This window comes from Homalodisca vitripennis, chromosome 4 (genome assembly GCF_021130785.1).
Source record: "Homalodisca vitripennis isolate AUS2020 chromosome 4, UT_GWSS_2.1, whole genome shotgun sequence".
Classification (NCBI taxonomy): Eukaryota; Metazoa; Arthropoda; class Insecta; order Hemiptera; family Cicadellidae; genus Homalodisca; species Homalodisca vitripennis.
This window is the reverse complement of record NC_060210.1, coordinates 99,679,003-99,704,181: the sequence shown is the minus strand read 5'-3', so window position 1 is coordinate 99,704,181 and position 25,179 is coordinate 99,679,003. Positions and strand designations below refer to the sequence as shown.

The window sequence follows — 25,179 nt, the reverse complement described above, 5'->3', positions numbered from 1 at the left end:
CACTTGTTACTTCAATCATCGTAGTGCTGACAATACCCATCAGAGAGCAGTCAATGCTTCACATGTGGGAAGAAATAAACAATAAACAGCCGTGTCTAAAAATGTTTTAATACGAGAGTAGCAGTGAGGGCACGACGTGTCTGAACTTGTCAATACAAGAGCAGTGCTGGAGATACTCGGCTCACTGTATTGCTCAGCAATTAAGGGATTAAAATTTTTTTTTAAACAGTTCTTTTATAAAACAACAATTTTAGGAAACGATTAGTTACAACATGATGTGGAACACCAACAAATTTGAACATCAATGTTCATTACTCCAAGGTCTATATTTGGACAACAGTTCCATTTAATATTTTTCAGAACTTCTACTAGTTAATTTTTACATCAAAACTACAGAAAAGATTTGTGACTAAATAAAAGTAAAAAGATTATAACAAAAGGACTCATTTATTTATGATGATACCATTATTGAATTTGAACTAAAATTAATCAATTTAAAATGAATTTGTCTTATAGGTCTATTCGATGAGAAATATGACGGTAATTTGACGAGAAATTTATTTTAATAAAATATTTATTTATTGTTTAGTTTTTTTAAGACCAGCCGATGATATACCACACATGATTATGTTGTCAAAATAATCATGCCAACAGTAAATCATTGATAGCAGTTGCTGATTATTGCTGACAAGGATGTTGTAAAAAACATTACTTTTGCATGATTTATTCTGTATGTTTTTAAGTATTTTACCATCAGGTTGGTCTGTAAGCTATCAACTACTACAATTTTCTTCTCTGAGTGATTATTTAGAAAAATATGTTTCCAATAACAAAAACATTTTCTTTCAAATTATAACTTGTCACTGAAATTATAAGAAACGTTCATAAAAAATTTTTTCTTGCTGAGTGTGTACAAAATGTTCTTTTTTGCAAGTAGAAATATTCAAGAAATACATGTTTTTTTATCTTTTGTAACGTTTACAATAAAATTAGCAATGAATACAAAACTCACACAGTAACACAATAAATACTTTAATACAAAACATAACAAAAATTCTGTATAAATTTATGTATTAATTTGGTACATAAAGGCTTGAGCAAATTGTAGATAAAAGACAAAATAACATTTGTCTTGAAATAAACAAACCAAAAACATATAACATAGAAAACTAAAAAAACCTTTGACTGATTTCTTACTAGTTTCCACAACTAATTTGCACAATTTACAGCATAATAATGCATACAAAATAGGCCAGTGAGAGTATGTCTTAACTAAACAATTTAATAAAGTGATAAGCTTCATAGAAACTACTAATATACAGAGAAAATGTAAGTCAAAATGTTTAACATTTTTTATTGAACTCATAAAATTAGAAAATATAGGCATTGATTTTTCCAAGCCTCTAAATAGTAGAAAATTGTGCAGATTTTTGTTTTGTGTGTAAATGTACAAAAATATATCGAAACCTATAATTTTATTGTTGGTTGCTACTGTCACAATTTATTACATTGATTTCAATATTTCTCTTACTAGCCCATTTTTGACAACTAGAAAAATTACATAAGTAATAAATATTATAAAGCAACACATTTGCAGTTACTACAATAAAATCCTAAAACATCTACAGGAAAATTATAACTAATACTTGATGACTAGAGATTCTGTTTTAATAATGTACCTTCAGTGATAGGGATGAGTTTCTTCTTACTCTGTTGATTTAAAATATTCTGGATCCTGTAAAAGATTTTAATATGATATATATTTTTATCAATATTACTTTTAAAATATTTCTTTAAGTATTTTAGCATTTTGTTAAGATTAAATATGTATTTATACATGTTTATAGGTATCTGATAACTATTGCATTGAATGAGCTAAAGGTTTTCTTAGACTTTACTTTGCATATCCCATTAAGAGGGTAATCTTTTAAAGTAACTGAAATAGTGAAACTCTCTATTTATGAACATAAATTGTATCAGAAACTAAAATTAGAAAATTTTTTCACTTTTCAAAACAGTAACAATAATTAATAAACAATTTATAACATCCACCAACTCACTAAACCTTGCTCCCTATGACTTTCTTCCTGTAAGTGAAATCTACGATGTAAGAAACAATATTTGAGTTAGTTGAGAAAGAAAAAGTAAAATCAAAGAATGTTACAGTACTAATCTGATCATTTTCTAACCAGACCTTGTTTATTGATTTACATATATTATAGACAATTATTAATGAATACTGACCGGTTTGAAGTGGTGAAACCTGCTGTGCTTGGTTAGTTCTTCCTTGCGGTGAAAGGACGTGGGACACTCAGGGCAGACAAAAGGCCGATCTGTCATGTGGACTCGTTCATGGCGAGACAGCTTGTCCTTACGGTTGAAGGCCAGGGAGCAAATGAGGCAGGCATAAGGCTTTTCCCCTGTATGTATGACAGCGTGACGCACCAGATCTCCTCGGGACGAGAACATCTTGTCACAGTGTTCACACGGATACGGCCGTCTTCCCGAGTGTACTCTTGCGTGTTTGTTCAAGTTTGTACTTCTAGTGAAAGTCTTGCTGCATACTGGACATTTGAATGGCCGAGCACCTAAGCAAAACAGTCATAGTACTAAAATGTTAGATCTTCTCTGCTTAACTACGAAATGTGTTAAATTAACAGTACATTTCTGGAAATTAGTCAATATAATCAATTATATCTTATGAGAAAAATGTTATTATTGATATTCATAATTATCTCTCTTTAATCCCACCCAACAATTCAAATATTGCCTCCACAATTGGAAAAATTCCTGGTAATGCTCCAAATTTTATCTTGCCAACACGGTTACAGCTTTGTTGGCCTCCTTTACGCCACCCTGATAAGTGCAGTTTAATCTTGGGAGGATAAAATAGACACAAAGAGATAACTCTTAAGGGATAAGAGTTTGTTAAAAACTCTTACACAATAAACAAGGAATGGACTGGCACATTGTAGTGCAGGATCCAACCGGTCTCTGCAAGTTTGGGGTATACATGGAAAACACGTGCCGCAAGCTGCTCCAGGAAGTAAAAATAAAACTTTTGAAGTCACTGTCTGGCCAGCAGAAAAATATTCATGATTAAAGATACAACGGATATTGACCTATCAACATTGCCTTCAGTCACGACAGACATTCTCACTTTCATTGGTAGCTCTCCATCTTTTATCAACTGCAGAATTGTTTACGGGTCTTGAAAATATTCAGTGATTACCCAACTCATCCACATCCTGCCTCGCTCTATATCCTCGCAGACTGTTTTTCCAAATTGTTTTATTAGATTTTAGTGTTACATTTAATTAACTTTTCAGACTATTAGTTGATCTAATATCTTTTTAAAATATCTTTTTATGTATATATATATATATATATATATATATATATACACACACACACACATATATATATATATATATATATATATATACAGGGTGATTCATGAAGTTCTCCCCCCACTTCTACAGCACATTGTACTAGTAAAAATAATGAAAAAATGTTATATAAACATAGGTCCGAAAACGCTTCGTTAGCGAGTTACAGCTAGCGAAAGATAACAGCTGAATTCCTGGGTAAAGAGTAAAATAAAGCCATACTGAACTTTTGGAAAGGTTAATTAAGTAAGAAATATCGTGGATGCTTATGTATTTTTACCTGATAAAGCTAATAAAATAGGTTTCAGAACTGTACCTAGCTGTAACTCGCTAACGAAGCGTTTTCGGACCTATGTTTATATAACATTTTTTCATTATTTTTACTAGTACAATGTGCTGTAGAAGTGGGGGGAGAACTTCATGAATCACCCTGTATATACATAATAATATATACATAATATATATAGTGTGTGTATATATATATATATATCAATAAACATTGAATCACAAAAAGTACTTGCTCCGCCGGGAGTCGAACTCGGATCTCTCACTTGCCGGGTGAATGTGCTACCATTACATCACAGAGCGCTTACTTTTTCCGATTCAATTATTTTGTATTTGGCCGTTTCTGTCACATATGCGTTTAACCCTTTTACTACCAGACAATTTTGTTACTACATGCGCCCAACCTGCCAGGCTGTTCATCATGGGCATGTACCCAAACTGCCAGGCCAATTTTGGACATTTTGCAATGTTTCACATAAAAATTCATAGCTTTGCTATTTATAGTCATTGAAAGCTAAATAATGCTTTGTTTTTTTCCTCAAGAAATGTAGTATTTAATACAATATCTAAATGTACAATTCAGGAACTTATAATATTTTTGAAACACAATATGTACTTACCTTTTATATAAAAAAATTTTTTTTTTTTAGTTTGACTTGAGATTATATTTTGTAAACTTCATTCAATATAAATTAAAGTGTTTTATTTTGAAGCTCAATACTATTTTAAGCAAATTAAAAAAGAAATTATGTAAATATCTTTAAAATTATAGTTTTTATGAGTGTTTTTATGACTTATTACAAACTCACAAAATTTAAAGGCAATCTGAAAAACCACACTGTAACAACTGCTTCACCAAGTTATTGTCTTATTCAACTATTCTAAACTGTTTTATTATTCTTTTCAACTTAAAAATAGTTCTTAGAATATTTTCTTAGGCTATTTACAATCATTCTTGTCATATTTACAAAAGAATCCATGTTAGCAAATTTAGCACGAGTGAAATGGGAAGCACTTAGTGTGCAATCCCTTCTTGCACTTTGTACACTGGTACGTAGACTTTTTCCTCTTACCACCCGCCTTTGTACTGGCAGCACTACACACACAGCAGTTTTTTTCTTTATTGTCTTCAATTTTTTCAAAAAACTTGCTTGAATCTGCATCACCACCACCTCGGTTGGTTGGAGTACCTCTCGGATTAGGGCCGAGTCTGGGTCCATGTCTGCTTTCCTGATCTTGTATCCACTCCCTGCCCATTTCCTCTACAACTGATGCTATAAAATCTAAATGGCTTAAAGGCTTTGTCGTGTTTACTTTATACAGTAAGTATGCATTGAGCATCATTCTACCAAACAAGTTGAGGGCTACTTTCTTCCAGAACTTCATATTTTTTCGGTCATCCTGGTACTGGTACAGCATCTGGTCTGCACCATCAACTCCTCCCATAAATGAGTTATATGCTCTTATAATGGAAGGCTTTGTAGAAATATGTACTTTGTTACCTCTTCTCTTGAATTTTGTTACGGACTCAGCTTTGCCACTGGTTGATAGTAGTAATACCTGCTTTTTTTGGCTCTTTTTTTCACGGTAACCCAGTAGAATCAGAGGATTTCTCCTCATGTACTTAGTTTCACCAACTGAAAATTTTGTCTTCATTTGTTCAGGAATGCCTTTTCGGTTGTGACGTAGTGTACCTGTTACATATGTACCTTTCTTGTATAAATATTTTGCCAGTTTAGTAGACGAAAAAAAGTTATCTATATAAATGTGGTAACCTTTTTCATAAAGATTAGCTTTTTTCATGAGAGTGTCTACAACTGAAAACCCCAAACCTCTCCTGGTTATCAAACTCTTGTATTCACCTTCAGCTCTCTGGTAAACAAATAAACTAACACAGTAGTGTGATGCTGCTTCGCACAGCATCCACAACTTCACACCCCAGCGATGGTGTTTCTTGGGCATGTATTGTAAAAGTTGTGAATGGGATTTTGTGCCAATCATACTCTCATCCACTGATATATTTTGACCAGGTGTGAAGTGAAGTTTTGAAACACGACTCATGTGATTGACTAAAGGTTTGAACCTAGTACAGGGATCATATCCATTTTCATTTGGTTTTGGCAGGTTTCTTGTGTCAACAAGGTGGAAAAATTGCAAAATTGCCTGAAAGCGGTTTCTGGTGAACATACGGGAGAACCAGGGAATGATTTGACTTTGAGAGGTCCACCAATAGGACTCAATACTAGGCATGTTTTTAATTCCCATATTTATCAAAACGATAATAAAGGCATATATTTCTGACGGAGTGACTAATCTCCAGACTTGTGCTCGGCTGTGCCTTTTTAGCTTGTCACGGTTAGCTTCAATAAATTCTCTGGCATACTTATTAGTGTACTGAACTATTATGTCAATTAGAGAAGCCGTGAAAAACAGTTTGAAATAAGAGCATGGGGGTGAGTCTTTTTCAGAGCAATGTTTTGGGCCTGGAAGTTCATGAAAACTAAAAATTTGGTCTGGTCTATGCAAATGATCATTAGCTTCCGTAACCTCAATCCATCCCATTTCATCCTCTGATTCACTAGAAGTGTTTATTTCTTCATTAGGGGGCATTTCTGACTCATTTAGGCCAATAGGATGAGCGGGTAGCCTAGGCCTAGATTGCATATGTTGCCTATTTCTAATTGGGACGTCATTGTCACTGCCATCAGAATCGGAATCAGAAATATACCGACTGAAATTATGGGTTAGCCCTAGTCCACGATTACCTGATGATGTTCCAGCTTCATTGGGATCGAAATCGGGGTCTACATCCGTATCATCAACATCAGAACTGCTGTCTGAAGAATGGCCGAGGTTGGAAATGTCACTGACAAAACTGTCACTCAAATAGTCTTCTTCAATAATATTTCTGATAGTTCCCTCACTTACGGGAGATCGAGACCTCTTCATATTCAATATATTATCACATTACACTCGTAAACAACAAATAAACCACATTAATTACTCTGATTCAAATGTATACAAACACGATAACCAAAGCTCACTCCGGTGACCATGCTGATGTTTGCACTCAGCGCTACTAGCGGCACAAATGCCAACTATACCAGCTGATGTAAATCATCTGTTAATAGAATATTACTTTACAACATGTGTTACGTATTCTGTGCTTCATTCTGAACACAGTAAACACAAATAAAAGACAATTATGTGAACTTCTATATTATTAATTAATTATTTTACGAACGTCCGGAAAAAAGGACGCTGGCAGTTTAGGCGTAGATTACCGACGTCCGGTTTTAAGGTCGTTGGCAGTTTAGGTATAGTTTTACAACGTCCTTAAAACAGGATGTTGGCAGTGAAAGGGTTAAATAAGCAAACTAACATATGATCGGAAGACCAAATACCTGTCAAACGACTTTTTATTTACATTAAATTGTATAATGGCAATAGCCTTATTTAATTTCAATAAACATTGAATCACAAATATATATATATATATATATATATATATATATATATATATATATATATATATATATTGGTTCACAATGCTAAAATCAAACTTTAGATAGCTGTAGACTTGCAATGTTAGTCTGCTTAGAGTGTTTCATAACGGCTGATCAATATCTCAGAAATTGGTTCTAGGAAACATCTAATATGTTTGAAAATGCTTTGCTCTCCATTGTATGTTTAAGTATGTGTTTTATAGAAAAACTTCTAATACATTTCCTGCTCAGGATTAAAATTTTGATAGATTTATATTGAGAGTATCATCAAAATCTGCTTAGTGGTGAAAAATAAAAATGTTAAGCTATGTCAATTTAAAAATGATGACAGTTTTCAAATTTTAACACCACACAATAAAAATTTAAAGTTTTTACTAATACATAATGAATAAATTAATGATGTAACATTTCATTGAAAGAGCATAATACCAACTTTTTTCCAAATCTGCTCAGGATCAAATGAGTTTAATGTAGATGGTAATAATAAAAATATTACGATTTCTTAAGTAATCTTATACAAGTTCTTTTAAACTACATACAGTGTACTTACAGCTACAGTTACTTTCCATTATTACAAAAAGTAAATCACGTCATAATTAATTTAAAAACTTTACTACTTTTTTTTGTTCTCTTAGGACATGAAGCTTATAAATTGCACGTAGTCCTGTAAGAACCTTTGCGTTGCTTCCGAAGTGACAGGATATTCAGGATGGGTAAGGTTAGGGAGTAGGGGCCGCCTCCTATCGAGATCCACGAGGAAGAATTAGGGAACTACATCTCAAAGTCATGTCTCCCAGGAAGAAGGGGAGGCCAGCTCTGAACCAGCCTCTCCAGTCAAAGCAGACAGGGGTGGCATACCCTTGTTGAGGTTAGCAAGAACCTCCGATAGTTAGGGAATAAACTACACCAAGTCATCTCCCACAGTAGACTAGACCTATCGAATTGCCCATGCACCCCAGAACCTCAACATTTGCGGTTAGTGATGTGCTGCTCCTGGACATCCATAAGATTGCCCAGATTTAAGTGACACATCGGTCTTTGCTGTGCCCAGTGATGGGTTTTACTGGAAGATATAAACCAGCCAGAAGTGATCCCTGCTGGGTGAACTTTACTACTTAGTAATATATAAAATTATTAAATTATAGTTACAATTTCTTTTTATACGTAGTGGAAATGTAACGTTTCCTTCCCTCCTTCAAGATAATATTTGCCTCGCCTCACTCAAATAGAATACGGAGATGTCATCTCATCAGCTCTGTCTCGCTTTACTTTATACACATTATACTGTTATTCAGTAAGTATTCTTTACAATGTTCTAAAAATTAAACAATTTAACACGTAATAGAATACTTTAAACTAAATATTATTTTTATTTATTATCATTTGTATAGGGGTTCATGTGCTCACGTGCCCCTATGGACGAGTTGCCACTAAGGCTATTTACAATATTTAGAGCAGTATAAGCATGAGACATTGAAAAGGGGATCTAAAAAGACGCACAGTAAACAGCAACAAAGTTGAAAGTGAGACTTTCATCATGAGTTAATATAAACATCTGTTTAAATAGAGTTTATAAGCTGTTCTAATAAAAATAAAACTCTTATATGAGTAGGTGTTATTTCAAAAATCTACTGTGTAATTAATTTGTTAGCAAAACTAAGGACAGTTGTTTTTTCTTGGATTATAGGATTAGAATCTGTAAAATTTAGGTCTGATTTCAACAATTCATAGACCAAGATCTATAATTTTTATGTAACAATCTCAATCGATAAAATTAAATTTTGACACTGATGCTAACCGATAAATTCTATGACAAGTAACATGTCAGTGGACAGTTTTACACTTCATGAATTTTGTCGTCAAGATGTCGACAAGCAACAGTGTAACAATGAATTACAAAGTATTGTATATTTTGACTTATGACTAAAAGATATAAGGTTCTGTCATATAATAACTCTCAGTAATGTTTTATACATGAAAGTAAAAGCTTGGAATCTCACCTATCAAATGGTATACAGATTATTTTGGTTTGAGACAGTTTGATCGTGCAATCTTAATTAACATGATGTACTTAATCAACTGGTAAAATTTGTCAGTTGCATCTTCTTTTCAACTAACGAATTTTGTCAGTTATGCTTTTAGAGTTAAATGTAATCTACGACACTAACCAGTGTGAATGATGGCGTGTTTCCTAAGATCAGATTTATAGGCAAATGCTTTACCGCAGCCAGGGCAATGATAAGGCTTTATCACATCATGAACAGCAAAGTGTTTGACCAGATCTGTACGTTCCAGATATGCTTCTCCACAAGTGAGACACATATGAGGCTTGTTTTTGGCGTGTATTCTCCAGTGAGCTTTCAAAAGAGTTTTTTCTTCAAATTCTTGATCACAGTAGTCACATGGGTAAGGAGGCTCCTATCAACATAAAGAGTAATTCAAATTGATTCAAGATGTTTATATGTTGTTAGGCATCAAACAATTATGCTAATAAACATTTCCCCAAAGCACAATTTTTAGTGGGAAACTTACACGGTAGTACACACATTTTTCAGAACCATTTTGTTTTTAGCATAATTTAACTTACACGAACTAGAGTAATGCCTACAAATTAAAAATGGAAGTTAAAAAACATTTTATTTAAATGGATTTATGTATGGTATATTTAAAATAAAGACATTCAGATAGCACAACTATGCATTTTCCACAATAAGTAAAAATAATTTAAGTTCTAAAATAGAACTGATGAGTAAAGTGTAACAAATTTTACATTTTAGAAAATTACAAAGTTAATTATTTATATTATAATTTATTTATGAACATATCAATTTATAATAATAACGTTCATGTAACATGATTGTACTAAAAAATTTAAGTTTTATAATTTTTAATTTTTAGAATCATAAAAATCCACCTTTATCACAATAAATAAACTATTTGGAAATTATTGTTTCCTGCTTCAATTATATTACAACGTACTTCTTTTGATGCAGGAAAAAATTTAAATTATAAATACAAATAAATCTAGGTGAGTATTCACATATTTTACTTGTAGACAAAGGAAACTGAACTGTGACATATCTCCAAACACGTCATCTCCCCCTTTCGGAGTTTATTTCTGGAAATGCTCCTATCCAGTCTTATCTATTGTTCATGAGCTAGGTAAATTCTCAAAGTCCTCAGGTTTAGGCCGTAATTGATTCCAGTAGATAAGTACTTAATTCACTGAATATATAAACACAATTTAACGTCTGTAAGGTGTACTTTAAAACAAAATTAGCCCTTTAGTTTTTAACTAGTTCCATGAAAGTATAAAATACATCGTACAAAAGTTCATATGGTTATACACAGTATTAATTTGAGAATTATTTTTTTCTGGTAACAAGCTCTGAAAAGGGGGTGGGAAAATATTTTTACGCTTCAAAAAGTCCAAAAAAATATTTAAATAGGTATGTATGGTGAAGATTTTACATTGATATCTCAATCCGTTTGGAATATATCCAGGCGTGTCAGGACTTAATTTACACCCAGCATAGTGCAACACTAATGAATTCTGTTGATCCTAGTAATTAACCCTTTCAGGGCCAGGACCAAATATGAGATATTGCAAGATTTTTTCACATCTCACATCCCCTTGTGACTAGTCAAAAGTGCCAGGCTAAAATTATTGGCGATTTTGCAGTCTCTTAGATTAAAATTTATAATTTTTCATAAAAATTAGAGAATGACCTAAAAGTTGCACAAAATTACTCGTATAGATATATACTATCGACAACAAAATATATAGATGTAGTTTTAAGTAATTTAAAATTTAAAAAATAATGTTTTAATAGATTACATAAAAAATTTTTATTTTATTTTTTGCAAATAACTAAAAAAGGAAAAATAATTTTACCGTGGAAAGCTATTTTATTATATTGTACATTTAGAAAGGAACAACCATACAACATTTTGTGTTATTTCTCTCATAAATAAATTTGTTGACACATTTTGTATAAATATGCATAATTGTACTTCGCAACATTTTATAAGTGTTAAAGCAACTGACTCTTACATTGCAAGAAACTTAAAATAAATATTCACATTGTGGATGTACCGGTAAACAGATGATTGTAGGATCCATAAACAGTTTCAATACAGTTAAAAAACAGTACTTACCAAGAAATATTTACACAATTTTATTTGAAATTTATTTACACTTTTTCTATTTACAAATGTGCTACTTACAATTTCACTCCCGTGAGATCGCAAATTGTCAGTCATTGTAACTACTACACACAATAGCTGAGCACTTAACAACTAAAACTACTCATATTTACAACCACAAAATAAAATAATGAAGAAGAATCCAGCATACAATAGTACGATTACACTAAAGCATAAAGAATTAACAACAAAAGATAGAGTCAGCTGATAATGTCATGTGACAAAATTACGAAATAAAAATGCATAGACCTCCAAAATAAAAATGATATTCATATTAATTATCTACAAATATACCAGGGAATAAAAAACCATAAAACTTTAATCATTTGACGTCGTATTTATTTAAGAAAATGACGAATATCAAGGAGACTATATATTGCCACCTGGCGCTTTTCGTGTATATCACCGACAGCAATATTTTGCCGCCTAGCACTTTTCAGACATGATCTATGGCAGCAATATATTGCCGCCTGGCCCGGAAAGGGTTAACCTCAGGTAGTTGTCTAGGTTTCCATTCACTTTGCTCAAAATTGATTTTTAAATTAGTGTTGTAAGAAACTAAGTATAGGAAAACCAGATTTTTTTAGTAAATGGCCAAAACATTCAATTCACAGTGGGCCAATACCATTCATTACCTGTCTGTGTATGAGTTGGTGTCGTTGCAAGTCGGCAATCGTGGCAAATGCTTTGTTGCATGCTGAACAGTGGCAGCTGTTGACTCCAGTTCCACCGTGGCTCCACTGATTGAGTGCTGGATCCACTGACTCTTCACTATTTAGAACAATAATACCATTCAACAGGTATTTAAATATTAAAATGTTAACTAGAGTGACACATTACACTTGGAACAATAAATGTCTTCAAGGTAGCACAAATAATTACTTTTAGAAGACCCATTATATTTGTAAGTTCTGCAGCCACATTACAGTTTGAATTAATGAAAGGGGAACAGTGAAAAGTTTCATTACTCTGTTCCTGGAAGATTCTTATTTTTTAACAGAGCTCTCTATGTTTGTAATCAGTTTGCTAGTATGGTCCACTCAGATTTATAATTTAACATTACTTATCAAATTTAGTGGACTTCATCCATCCACCACATGGAGGAGATACAAGACAGAAAACCAGTAACTAATAACGTCTTATTGTGAATTAATTCTGTGAAGAGATGTATGTTATACTGTCTTAGTGGGTTTGGAGTGACGTTATGGTGGTGTACTCGGTTTTATTAAGCCGAGTCTAAGATTTGTACTAATTGTGCTGAAGACACAAGAAGTACAAACAATTTGTTTGATCATTCTACAGATATTTAAAGTAGACAATTTGGATGTTAGGAGACCTAAATGCATGAACATGATATATGATAGTGACATGGTAGGTAGATATGGTGAAAACACTTTGAAAAACAATGGAGAAAGATTAATAGAACTGAGCAAATCACATCAAGTACAGTACACAAGTTTATGTAAACACAATCTAATAGATGTATACAATCGATAATTGATTATTTCATTTAGCATAGAAATACAAAAATAAGAAAATTGGACATGTGAGTACTTTTAGGGCCAGACTGGAAAACCAAACACCACAAGGTAAAAGTGATAATGTTAATAACATTCAGACATCAACAAAATAAGGACAAAATACTTGAAAATGTAAAATGTTATATACTTAAACAAGACTCTACAACTTTCCTCTATAAACTTACGTAAACACACTTCATAACCTAATAATAAAGAGCATTCATAAAGCGCCCAATAAGGTGCTAGGGCACACAAAATAGCCACAAAAACCCAAATGGTTATAACAAAAATAGAAAAAAGTACAATAAAAAAATTAATGAAAAGTGTGAAGAGATAGGCAGACTAATGGACATATGCATGAAAATCTCCAAACAAATCTTAGAAAAAAGGAGTTAGAGAAAAAAACTGTTACATTTACAAAAGCTTACAATTAAGATTTTTGCTTATGTAAACATAAGGACTCGCTGTAAACCTTTATTTAAGAAGTATGGTATTCTTACAGTACCTGCACTGTATATTTTACATTGGCTATTGCATACAAAAAGAAATTTACATGACACCTACAAATAGATCTGTTCATAACCATAGGACTAGAAACTCTAAATAACTTAGAATATCTAAATGTAGTCTTAAAATAACTTTAAATTGTTTTGCTGAAACAGGCATTAAACTCTACAACTCTCTTCCTTCTAATCTTTAATCTCTTTAAATTAATTGTTTCAAGAAATATGTTGAAAAGTTATTGAATAATATCAGCCCATATGACAACAGTGATTACTTTGCTGTAACTGGATACACTTGTTATTAGCCCTAGGCGAGGTATATCATAGTTGATTGTTTATGCTGAATTTGTTTCTGACACTGCTATACATTGTGAAGATGTTCTGGCGATAAAGAATTTGAATTTGAATAATGATGTGATTCTGGTACAAAGTGAGGTTATGTTTGCCGCTGAACGTGGTCAGTATCATGTGTTGAAAAACCAATGCCATATAGTTCAATTAATAATTTATGTTCACTACATATATTGTTTGCACTTTTTGTAAAATTTTATATGTGATGAATTGATAACATAATTGCAAATTAATTTCAATGACATCCAGTCAGTAAAAACACCATACTCACCAATTAGATAATATCCAGGATTAGAAGTTCTCATTTTCTTTATTTTTTTTTCTTTATTTGGAATTTCGTAGAGAAATACAAAGGCGTCAATATGTTATAAATTACTAAAAGTAACAGTAAACAATATGTCAACATAAATTTTAAAGTCATATGGATAACAGTACAGTGAAGTGTCCGTATCAGTTATTGGGTTTTAGAAACTCTGCTAGACTGTAGAAGGGTCGGTCTGTAAGCCATCTGCTCAGCTCCCTCCTCAAGTCTGCCCTTTAAGTCCTCTAATGTTGTCGGGAAGGTGATTATGAAGCTTGCAGCCAATGTAGAGTGGTTGTCTTTCATACAAGGTGAGTCTATGTTGAGGTGTCACGAAGAAGGATGCATGCCTGGTATTGTAGTTATTGTATTTTGTCATTACGTAGAGGTTCATGTTTGTCAGCATACATAATTGCCTCTTGTTTATATAGATTGACTACTGTCTTGATCTTGAGATCTTTGAAAGAGTTACGGCAGGTTTCCAATGGTTGTAGATCCGCAAGAATCCGTATGGCTCGTTTCTGTAAGATCAATACTCTTTCCATGTTGCCGTGAGAGGTTCCGCCCCAGACAATTAGTCCATACCTTATGTGTGGTTCACATAGGCCAAAAATATGCTGTTCTTGCAGTATTGATGTCGGCAACTTGTTTAAGTCTTCTCATAGCATAAAGGCCAGATGACAGTGTTTTGCATAAGTTATCTACATGAGGGGTCCACGTAAGTTTTCTGTCAATGGTCATTACCAAGCAGTTTCACCTTATCTTCAAGAACTTATGTTTTCGAGTCCCACTGTTTCAGCGTTGCTCTTCCAAAAAACAGATCTGCTTTGTTTTTGTTGTGTTTGCGACTAGGTCATTGTCTTTACAATATTTATAGGCCTTATGAAGGCTCTGAGCAGAGCGTTCTTTTAAGTTGGCAGTTGTGTCTCCACTTATTATCAGTGTGGTATCATCTGCAAACATTAAACATGTGCTCAAGTCACCAAGTTGTTGTGGCATGTCGTTGGTAAAAAGAATAAATAGGATTGGTCCTAAAACCGAGCCTTGTGGCACTCCCCGGGTTATTTCCTTTGGACTAGATTTCACAAACTGAACCTTGTTGTTTGCTGTGTATTTTATCTCAACCACTTGGCTACGTCCAGTTAAGTAGGATTGGAACCATGATTTAGCTGATCCTTTTTATACCAAGTGCATCAAGTTTTGAAAGAATGAGGTCGTGTCCCAAGGAGTCAAAGGCCTTGCTGAAGTCCAGTAGAAGTCCAGTAACTATCTTTCCATCTTCAAGTAGATCAATTACATTTTGTATAAGACTAGTTATTGCAGTTGTGGTAGATTTTCCTTTGACAAATCCATGCTGCTTGTCGGTTAACAGATTTGTTGTCTTGTAAGTGTTTTAATAATCTTGCAAGGACCACTTTCTCTATTAATTTAGAGAAATTTGAAAACCAATGATATTGGTCTGTAATTTGAGGGAATCTGTGGGAGCACCTTTCTTGTATTTGGGGTAGACCTTTGAGCATTTTAAAGTGCCAGGGAATAGTCCTTCTTTAAATTGATTTATTAATTATACTTGCTAATGGAGAAATCAATTCATAGGCGCAGACTTTGATTATTTTGGAGGGAATTTCAATCCAGTCCTGCTGACCATTTAGGTTTAAAAGAGGCAATTATTCTTTGTAGCTCTTCTGGGTTGGTAGGAGTTAGTTCAGAGAGGTATTATGTTGCACCCAGCGATGTTGTTATGTGTAAGTGGGGTTCTTGATATATTGTTTTTTTTCCAGCGCCTCATCAGCAGCACTAACGAAATATCCATTAAGTTGTTCTGCTATTTCAAGGGGCTTTCTTAGTACTTTTCCATCCACTCTTAGTTGAATTTGACCGTCTTCTTGTCCTTGCTTTTTTCCGCTCTTTATTTATAATGTTCCAGATTGCTTTTGATTTATTATGTGCTTTGTCAATGTATTCCTTTGATATCTGCTTTCTCAGTGATTTTAATTTAAGGTCATAAATTTTCTTTGTGGCTGCACAGGTTTCTTTGTCTTCTTCAGCTCCTGTTTGTTCATATCTTGAAAAGGCTTGCAAATAGTCTTGCTTTAGCATAAGCGCGTCTTTGTTTTCGTAGATTTTTTGTGTTTTTCTTCCTTCTTGGTCTTTTTTTCTTTTTTGGACAGGCTGTCTCTATATTAGCAGTCAATGATTGTAAGGAATTTGTTGTAGGCTTTCCTCAGAGTTTTCAGCATATGGACCTCGAGCCAGTGGTTTTTCTGATAGGAAGTATTTCAAGTGTAGCAAGTTTTCTTCATGGAAAAAACCCGTGTGATTTGACCTGGTTGAGTTGAGCTTGACCTAGAGGACTTGAAACTACATATTTGGGCCCTGTGGTCAGAAATTCCGGTTTGTATCACCTCAATTTTGAAATTTGTAATATACTGATTAGTACACACACAGTCAATGGATGTTGCAGTTGTGCCAGTCACTCTGGTAGGAGGTAGGTGAAGTCTTTCAATGTCAAATGAAGCAAGCATTTCATTTAATTTGGTTGTATGTTGTCAGATTTTAGAGTGTCCACGTTAATATCACCCATGATGATCAGGGGGTTTTTATGAGCTTTGGTTTCTTCTATGATTGCGGAGAGTCGGACCAGGACCTCATCCAAATTAGCCTTCGGTTGTCTATACAGTCCGAGCAGATACAGTGCACTGTCTGCTTGGCATATTTTGATCATTGAAGCCTCTAGATTTAGCTCCTTGCATTCCTTTAGTACCTCAATGGGAACTATGGATTTCACTAGGCAGTCTTCGAGTAGATTGCGACGCCACCCATTTTGTGGTCAGTTCTGCTGAAGTGAGAAAGAAGTGTATAATTAATTAGGTTAGTGATGGTAATTTCATTTTTCGTTTAGGCCATGTTCTGTCAAGATGATGATATCAGGCTCTGTAGATTGTATTAGGTGGTTTTATTGCGGTCAACTTTGCTTGCTAGTCCCCTTACGTTTCTGGTGTATAATTGTAAAATCAGCTAATTTGCTTTTATTTTGCTGTTTATAAGGTTGTTGTGGCCTAAAAAATTAGTTTGGTGATCTTCGGATGGTTGGGTTGCTTGATTTAAAATTTGTTTGAGCTTGGTTGGGGACGGTGGCTGTAAAGAGTGGTTGGGATTGGATGTCTTCAGGGCCACTTTATCTGAATCCTGTCTCAGTGTTTTCAAATGGGTGGTGAGAGCTGATTTAGCGTATCAGAAGAAGGGAGGGTTATTGGGGTCACGTTTTTAGTGGCTGTAGAATTTTTTTGAGTCATAATCTGACGATAATATTCAATATTCTTCGTAAAAAATTCATCTACACTTTGTTTTTTAGGCTTCACCTTTGCATACATTGGTGGTGTTTTTGTAAGTTGCGCTTTTGCCTTGTCTGGCTTACATAGTGGATGAATTTAAAGTGTGGTGAGGTTGTAGCCATTGGTTCCAGGTAGAGGTGATTGATCTCTCTGTTGCCGTGGTTGAACTATCTGTTATTTCACATTTCTCTCTGTACCTTTTTGCCTGCAGGTGATGTATGTATACATGTAGCTGATGATCGTTATAATACTTGCTCCTTTACAAAATTATAATCAAATCCAGAATTTTCAGATATCAACTGTACTGCATTATGTAATTTTCCAATAAGTACCTTACAAATTTTATCAAAATAAAATTTTATAAAAACACATTTGCTTTTTAGCACGAGGACCATCAACACACACGTACTCTCTCATTAACTCATTGAGTGGGGATGAGCCTGCATTAAAACACGTGCGTGCGTCAGCTCCTGAATTTTTAATCGCGTCTGACGGGTTCTAATAGTTTTTATGTTTTGAAAACTATACGTACGTGACAGTGTTGGATTACGTTACCATAGTATCGGAACCAATAAGTGCTGCCGGAACTGTAGAGAGAGAAAACCTAATTTAAGCAATCAATGTTCCGGTCTCCGCCTGGTCTTCGGTCAGGATCGAAGGTCAAGCGAGTGCCTCTACAATCTACTGATAAGAAAGGTTTGGAGCGCTCCTTATCTGATCCGTCCGCCTCACCTTCACCGATGCCTGGAGGTAAGCAGACCCCGACTACGGCCCACCAATCCATCGAGGCGTGCGTGGGGGAATGTTTTTCTCACGTCGGCGCCGTTGACACCCTTGTGACTAAACTGAAGGTTGTGGTCGAGGAAGCTGTCCAGACTGCGCTCTTGAAAGCCAATCAAGAGATCAGCAGACTCAGCGAGGAGCTGACAAAACTGAGGACGGACATGGTAAAGATGGAGGTGGCGCACGCGGAGCGGGTGGATGACTTGGAGCAGTACACCCGGCGGAGCAACGTCCGTGTCTACGGTGTACCCGAGGAACAGGGGGAGAACACCGACGCCCTGGTTGTGAAGCTCTGCCAGGAGAAGCTGGGGCTGGAGATGACTGAGGCGTCAATCAGCCGCTCCCACAGGGTTGGAAGACCTCAACCTCCATCGGCTGACGGCAGAACCAGGCCTCGGGCAATGTCCGCTTCGTGAGTCACTGGGACCGCCGAGCAGTCTACACCGCCAAGAAGAGACTGAAGGGGACCGGCGTGGTGGTGCGCGAGGACCTGACGGCGCGGCGCCAAGACGTGTACCGGCAGGCAGTCGAGGTCCTTGGGCTGCGCAGCTGCTGGACCAGCGACGGCCGAGTGATGTGGGTGGACAGCCGTGGACACAAGGGCAAGGCTACAAGGTTGCCGGACGTAAAATAATCTACTAACTTAAAGTAGCTTAAATTAGAAGTATTTCCTTTTTTTATTTAAAAACTCTTTATAATTTATTATTATTTTTGTTTTCTTATTATATAGGTAAAGTAAAGTAAAGTAAGACTTGATTTTTTTCCCTTTTTTATTATGTATGTATGTGTGTATGTATATATGTTAATTTGCGTGTTATTACTTTATATTGTGTTTTACATTGCACTCGGTTTTGAATAGCATAAAGAAAAAAAAACTTGTAATAAACCATTAATGATTTTAAATAGAAAACATTATCAACACTTCTACATGGGAAAATAACTTTTGTTTTTCTTTCTCATTTATGTTAGCCCAAATCTTCTTTATTTTATTAGTATATTTTTATTTCGACTAATTAATTATATAAATTTATAAACCTTTAGTTTTATACAGCATTTTATTATTGTATTGCATTGTTATTTATTTTATTATTGCACCCCTATTTTATTTTAATTTCGCACAAGGAGCCGTACAGCATGTAACTGTGGCTCAGTTAAAAATAGTTAGGAGCATTAGTGAGTGGATGAGTGTGTGTGTGTGAGTGTGTGTGGGTATGTCAGTGCCGCGGCCGCGGGCCGGGGCGGGCGTGTCGCGCCACCGTGGACTGTGGACCCAGGATAGCGGGTCCGCACAGCTGTCGCCTCGCCGACCGACTGGTCCCCCTACCCTCCCCGCCCCATCGCTCAGCTGATATCTTATCTAGCTCCTTAGCGCCTTACCTTAGACACTTGAAAGCCGCACATATTAATACTCAGTCGCTGAGGGGGCATATTGATGAGATCAGAGAAATATTTCGGCCTCAAAATTTTGATCTGATTGGCATTTTGGAAACGTGGCTCAAGCCGAGTATTCGCATAAGTGAGGTGGCCCTTCCCGGATATACTCTGCAGCGAAACGACAGACTGGGAAAGACAGGTGGAGGTGTTGCGGTTTATGTCCGGGAGGGCTTGAGATGTAAACAGCTTGCGTTATCTCCATCTGAGTACTCGGCCAGGCCCGAATTCATTTTCATTGAAATTGGCTTGTCTGGTTCGGATGTACTACTGGGAGTGTGTTATCACCCGCCCAGGACTGGTCATCTGGCAGACTTTGAAAATGCTCTCTTGCAACTTATGCATGGATATAGTCGAATATTGATCATGGGCGACTTCAATACTGATTTACTGAAAAACAATCACGACTATGACGGTATTCCAATACGCCTCATTAAAAATATCCTCTTTGCTGTCCTCCCTATTATTACTTTAATCTTCAACACGTCATTAAGAAGCTGTGTTTTCCCTTTTCAATGGAAGTCTGCCCTTGTCCTCCCCCTCAACAAGATCTCAGCTCCAGTGTCATGCTCGGATTACAGGCTGATAAGTATTCTACCTGCACTATCTAAAGGCCTTGAGAGAATTGTGCACTGTCAAATTACTGAATATCTGACTAACTATAACATATTAAGTGACTACCAATCTGGTTTTCGCACAAACCACAGTACTGAAACTGCATTGCTAAAGGTAACTGATGACATACGACTCGCCATGGACCATAGACAGGGCACAATTCTTACTCTCTTTGATTTTTCTAAAGCTTTCGACAGCGTAAACCACAAGTTACTGTTAGCTAAATAAAGGGTAGTAGGGTTTTCTGATCATGTTCTTAATTGGCTGAGATCATATCTGTTAAAAAGAAGGCAGTATGTCAGGGTTGCTGACATGACTTCGGACTGGGGGTGTGTTACTTGTGGGGTGCCTCAGGGTTCTATCCTGGGTCCCCTACTCTTTGTACTGTATGTAAATGACATTCACAGAGTTCTCAAATACTGCAGGTATCACATGTACGCTGATGACCTACAAATCTACTTGCACTTTGACTTTAACTCCATTAATGACTGCATCAACAGGATCAATGACGACATTAAAAATATTGTTTTATGGTGTGGAAACCATGGGCTTACACTAAACCATACAAAAACCAAACCAATACTTATATGCCACACACGTTTACGGAACTTTCTGGACCCGAACACTATTGAATCCTTAATTATTGACGGAACTACTCTACCATACTCCGAAACAGTGAAAAATCTTGGTTTGACATTTAACTCGAATTTGACTTGGACGGAAGCGGTGAGGGATATATGTAAAAGAGTCTTCGCATCTCACTGAAATGCTTACAAAGATTTCTACCTCAACGGATTAAACTACTGTTGACAAAATCACTAGTACTTCCACACTTCAATTACTGCAACTCTGTGATGAATGACATGACGGTAGCACTTAGTGAGAAGCTGCAAAGGACTGAAAACTACTGTTTACGTTACGTTTATGATGTGAGACGAGACCAACACATTACACCGTACTATATTCAGGGATATATTTTGAAATTAAAAGAACAACAATCAATCAAAATACTAAATTTAGTTCATTCAATTTTACAATCTGGATTTCCAAAATATTTTTCAAACTATTTCCAATTTATATCTCATGATAGTGTAAGAAGCACTCGCTCTGGTTCTCGTACCTTAAGAATGCCCCAACACAGGACTGTAGTATTTGATAGATCTTTTCAAGTGATGGGTTGTCGTCTGTGGAACTCCCTCCCCCCAGAAATCACTTCCATTGAGGGAGATCGGCGGTTTGTGGCGGCACTGAGACGTTTGTACCATGAATGGTTGGTCGGGGCGGGTCCGTCCTAGGGGTCTGTGGGTGTGGTGCTGGCATTGTGTGTGAGGTGTGAGTGAGATAAAACACCATATATATTATTTATTTCTAAAATATTCTTATTATATATTTATAAATTATTGTTATTAGGTATTAATTATAGTTTTTGGTTCTTATTAAAAATGGAAGTTGTAATATTATTTTGTGTTATGATTGTATAATTATATTTTTATTTATTTTTATTTAGAAGTATCATATTTATAATTTTTTAGTGTTTAGATTAATGTTTAATTTAATGTTTTTAGTAAGGTAGAATAGTGTTAATATTAATTTGGTTAATATTTGTTAATAATTATTGATCAGACAGGTTAAGTGTAAGAAAGGGCCATGAGGCCCTAACTTTGCCTGTTTATATAAACGAATTTTCATTTAATTTTCATTTCATTAACAAACCGGGCATGACAAAGGCTGAGAAATCCGCTACAACTACAAAGCCTAAAGATCGGAAGTTGTGAGCTCTTTCAGCCTCCAAATCAAACTAATACGTTTTCCTTTGATGTTAGTTAATATCACCAATAGATTTTAAATTTCTTTAGCGATCATCATAATTAAATAACTTGAATTGATTCCAGTATAAAGTTAACTTATCTTTTGCTTTATTAAGTATTTTAGAATTACATGTAATAATCAGCTGCTTGTGGTACACACTTACCGATCTTGCCGCAAACTATTTGAAATTTAAATTTGACCGATATTGATCTGTTACATGCTGATGAATTAGCGAGAAATGGCTTAAAGAAGCACTTTCTTGGTCTTGAAACGGTTTGTTGTACAAGCAAATCAACTGCTTACTAAGCTACTTGGAAATGGTTCAGAGATAAGCACTGTCATTAGTGGCAGAGTTTCTGTGGCTGATGCATTTGTAACTAAGAGTCCTTTATAACCCCCTTTTAATCTAATCTCCATAACTACTGTATAGAAATATAAACATCAGTTGGTGAAATATAGGTTAACATTTTTTATTGAGTTATTACATAATGCTCCCATTAAGGAGTAAAGACCTAACATGCAATCCGATTCAACTATTAACAAAGCAATAAAGGAAGTAAACCTATGATGCGATAGGTCCAAATCTGAGCCCTTTCAAACTGAGGAGACTGGCGTGGACCGTACAAGCTGTAAGAATAGGGCAGACATCAGCATCTCAGACTTTACATTCTTTGCCCACACATGTAGTCTATTTGAATTGTGACACCAAACAGTTTTGAAAAGTCAACTGCTATGAATTATTTATTTTGTTATACTTTTAAAGGTATTTGGTTCAAATTGTTTTGTTTGTGTTTGTTTCAAGACATGTTTTGGATTATGAAACTTCATTTTTATTGGAGTTCTAATCAGACATTCCACCTATTTGGATCAACCTGCCACAAAATTAGGCTAATTAGTCGCTGTATGTCTCCAAGTGAATAATATAATTATAATATTTCATTCTGTCAGTACATGAATTAGTGTCAGTAGGCTGTATTGCTGGTGAGTGGTGTAACTTGTAATTTTAAAGGGAGGGGTTACTGGAAATTTGTACGTGCAGACAAAAGAACATAACCGCAGTAAAATACCATTATTGAGGGTTATTTTAGGTATATTGGCTGATTAGAAGATGCCTGATTGCTATTGTGTGGACCAATACATTTTATCTTGAATTATATGTTTGGGACCCTCTTATTATGATGCTTCATGGGGGAAGAGGCTGTAACACCTGTACTTCTACATGAGAGGCTGTAACACCTGTACTTCTACATGAGAAGCTGTAACACCTATACTTCTCCATGAGAGGCTGTAACATCTATACTTCTCCATGAGATAAACTAATAAGGTTATATATAAAGAATCAAATTCGGTCTGTTAAAATTAATTTTCTGTCTAAGATATTTCCAGTATTATTGTGGAGTTTTTTTTGTGCTCCGATCAAGAAAATGTATCAACGAAAACCAATTTCGATCATAAAGCGTCTTCTTTCGGCTCTTTTCATTTACCTTTGATCTAACCAAATTCGATTACCTTATGTACAAACATTCACGACTATGAGGTGGTTTTTATAACAGCGTTTAATAGTATTTTCATTGCATTATATAATTCATTGATCATTGGTGCAATCTAAATTTAAAATTAGGCAATAACTTCTTCTGCAATCTGCATTACACTACTGATCAAGCACAATAATAATGTTCTAAATTTTAAATATAAACAAATGTTTCTGCCTCTTTGATGAACTTCAGCTGAAAGTATTAACAGTTGTTAAGTATCACTTCACTTTGTATTACGTGTCATAGTGCAGTCTGCCAGATTGAAGGTAAAACATTCCAAAATCAACAACAATTTATAAATAAAACCTTAATTAAATAATCAAAATTGGACAAAGTTCTAAATCTAAACCATTCTCGAATCCCCTTCAACACACACACACACACACACAAATTTTGTCAAAATCGGTCCAGTAGTTTAGGAGGAGTTCAGTGACATACACACGCACACAATAAATATATATATATATATATATATAAAGATTTAACAAAAGTACTTTAAAAAATTTGAATGCTGGGAAAGTAACAAATATATGATGTTGTACTGTAATTACCTTATGTCTGAGGCAGAGTCAGACCACTGATCCTCATCAGTGAACTGAGTGGAAGGGTACAGAACCATATCTGCATCCTGATCGTCTTGACACTCCGACTGCAGGCGAACACTACAGAGGTCCAGACTGAATGGTTCACTACCAAACATACCCTCCTCCACATCATTCATACCTTCTTCAACTTCAAAAGCTGCTTCTGGTTTTGGCGTTGCGTTGACTTCAGTATTAACTTGTTCTTCATTTTCTTCAGTTTTGTTAAGATTGTTTTCGTCCACTTCAACATTATCACTATCATTTAAATCACCTGTATTCTCATGTTTCTCTTCAGTCTCTTTGACTAGATCTGAAGGTTGTGTATGATAATCAAGATTATCTTTTAAAACTTCTGCTTGACATGATGTGTGTTTTATTTCGTTTATTTGATTTTCCTAAAATAAAATAAGCAAGTTAAAATAGTTAAAATTATTCAGAAATCGCAGCAGAGTAAGAGATTTAAACAGTTTTATATATTTGTAATGTAATTAATATTTTCAGGTACAGATCATTTGTATACATAGCATTTTTTACAACTAATTCAGGAGGGACACAGTTTTAATTCTTCTGTGTGTGTGTATAATAAAAGCATTTGTATAAATAAAAAACATCGGAGATGAGTAAAAAATTATGTTTCGTTTTATTTCTCTCTTTAGTAACCCGGCTCTGCTCATCAACCTTCCTTACACAAACTAATTCTCTTATGAAGAAACCTTAAAATCTGTTCATTTACATTTGTTGTTTCAAGTGTTATTGTAAGTTATTTGCTTGTTACAAAACTAGCAAGTAACGTTGATATTTGGCCAAAAAAGCTAGCAGAGAGGGATTTGAGCACTTTTGTAAACCGGAAATAACAAGTTAAAATAATGATAGGCCCTATGTGCAGTACATTGGGGTGTTTATAACCTAACCTCAGAACGTTCCTACAAAACTTGTCTTACATCTTCTGAATACTCCAAGAAATATATAATTTAAACGATTACAACAGAGGGTGTCTACTGCTATGGATTGATTTTTGGTGACATT

The 25,179-nt window shown here is 34.9% G+C and overlaps 1 protein-coding gene across 1 annotated transcript in view; it reads right to left on the bottom strand.

Annotated features, from left to right (window-relative positions):
- Positions 1–1,011: 1,011 nt before the first annotated feature.
- LOC124359830 (zinc finger protein 271-like) overlaps positions 1,012–25,179 on the bottom strand; it is a 32,981-nt gene continuing 8,813 nt past the window's right edge. Inside the window, exons 3-7 of the mRNA XM_046812900.1 lie at positions 24,121–24,548; positions 12,022–12,157; positions 9,349–9,598; positions 2,245–2,588; positions 1,012–1,735 (exon numbers count right to left, since the gene is read on the bottom strand). Of these exons, the coding sequence (XP_046668856.1) occupies positions 1,706–1,735; positions 2,245–2,588; positions 9,349–9,598; positions 12,022–12,157; positions 24,121–24,548 (1,188 nt within the window). The 3' untranslated portion in view covers positions 1,012–1,705. The remainder of the gene's footprint in view (positions 1,736–2,244; positions 2,589–9,348; positions 9,599–12,021; positions 12,158–24,120; positions 24,549–25,179) is intronic.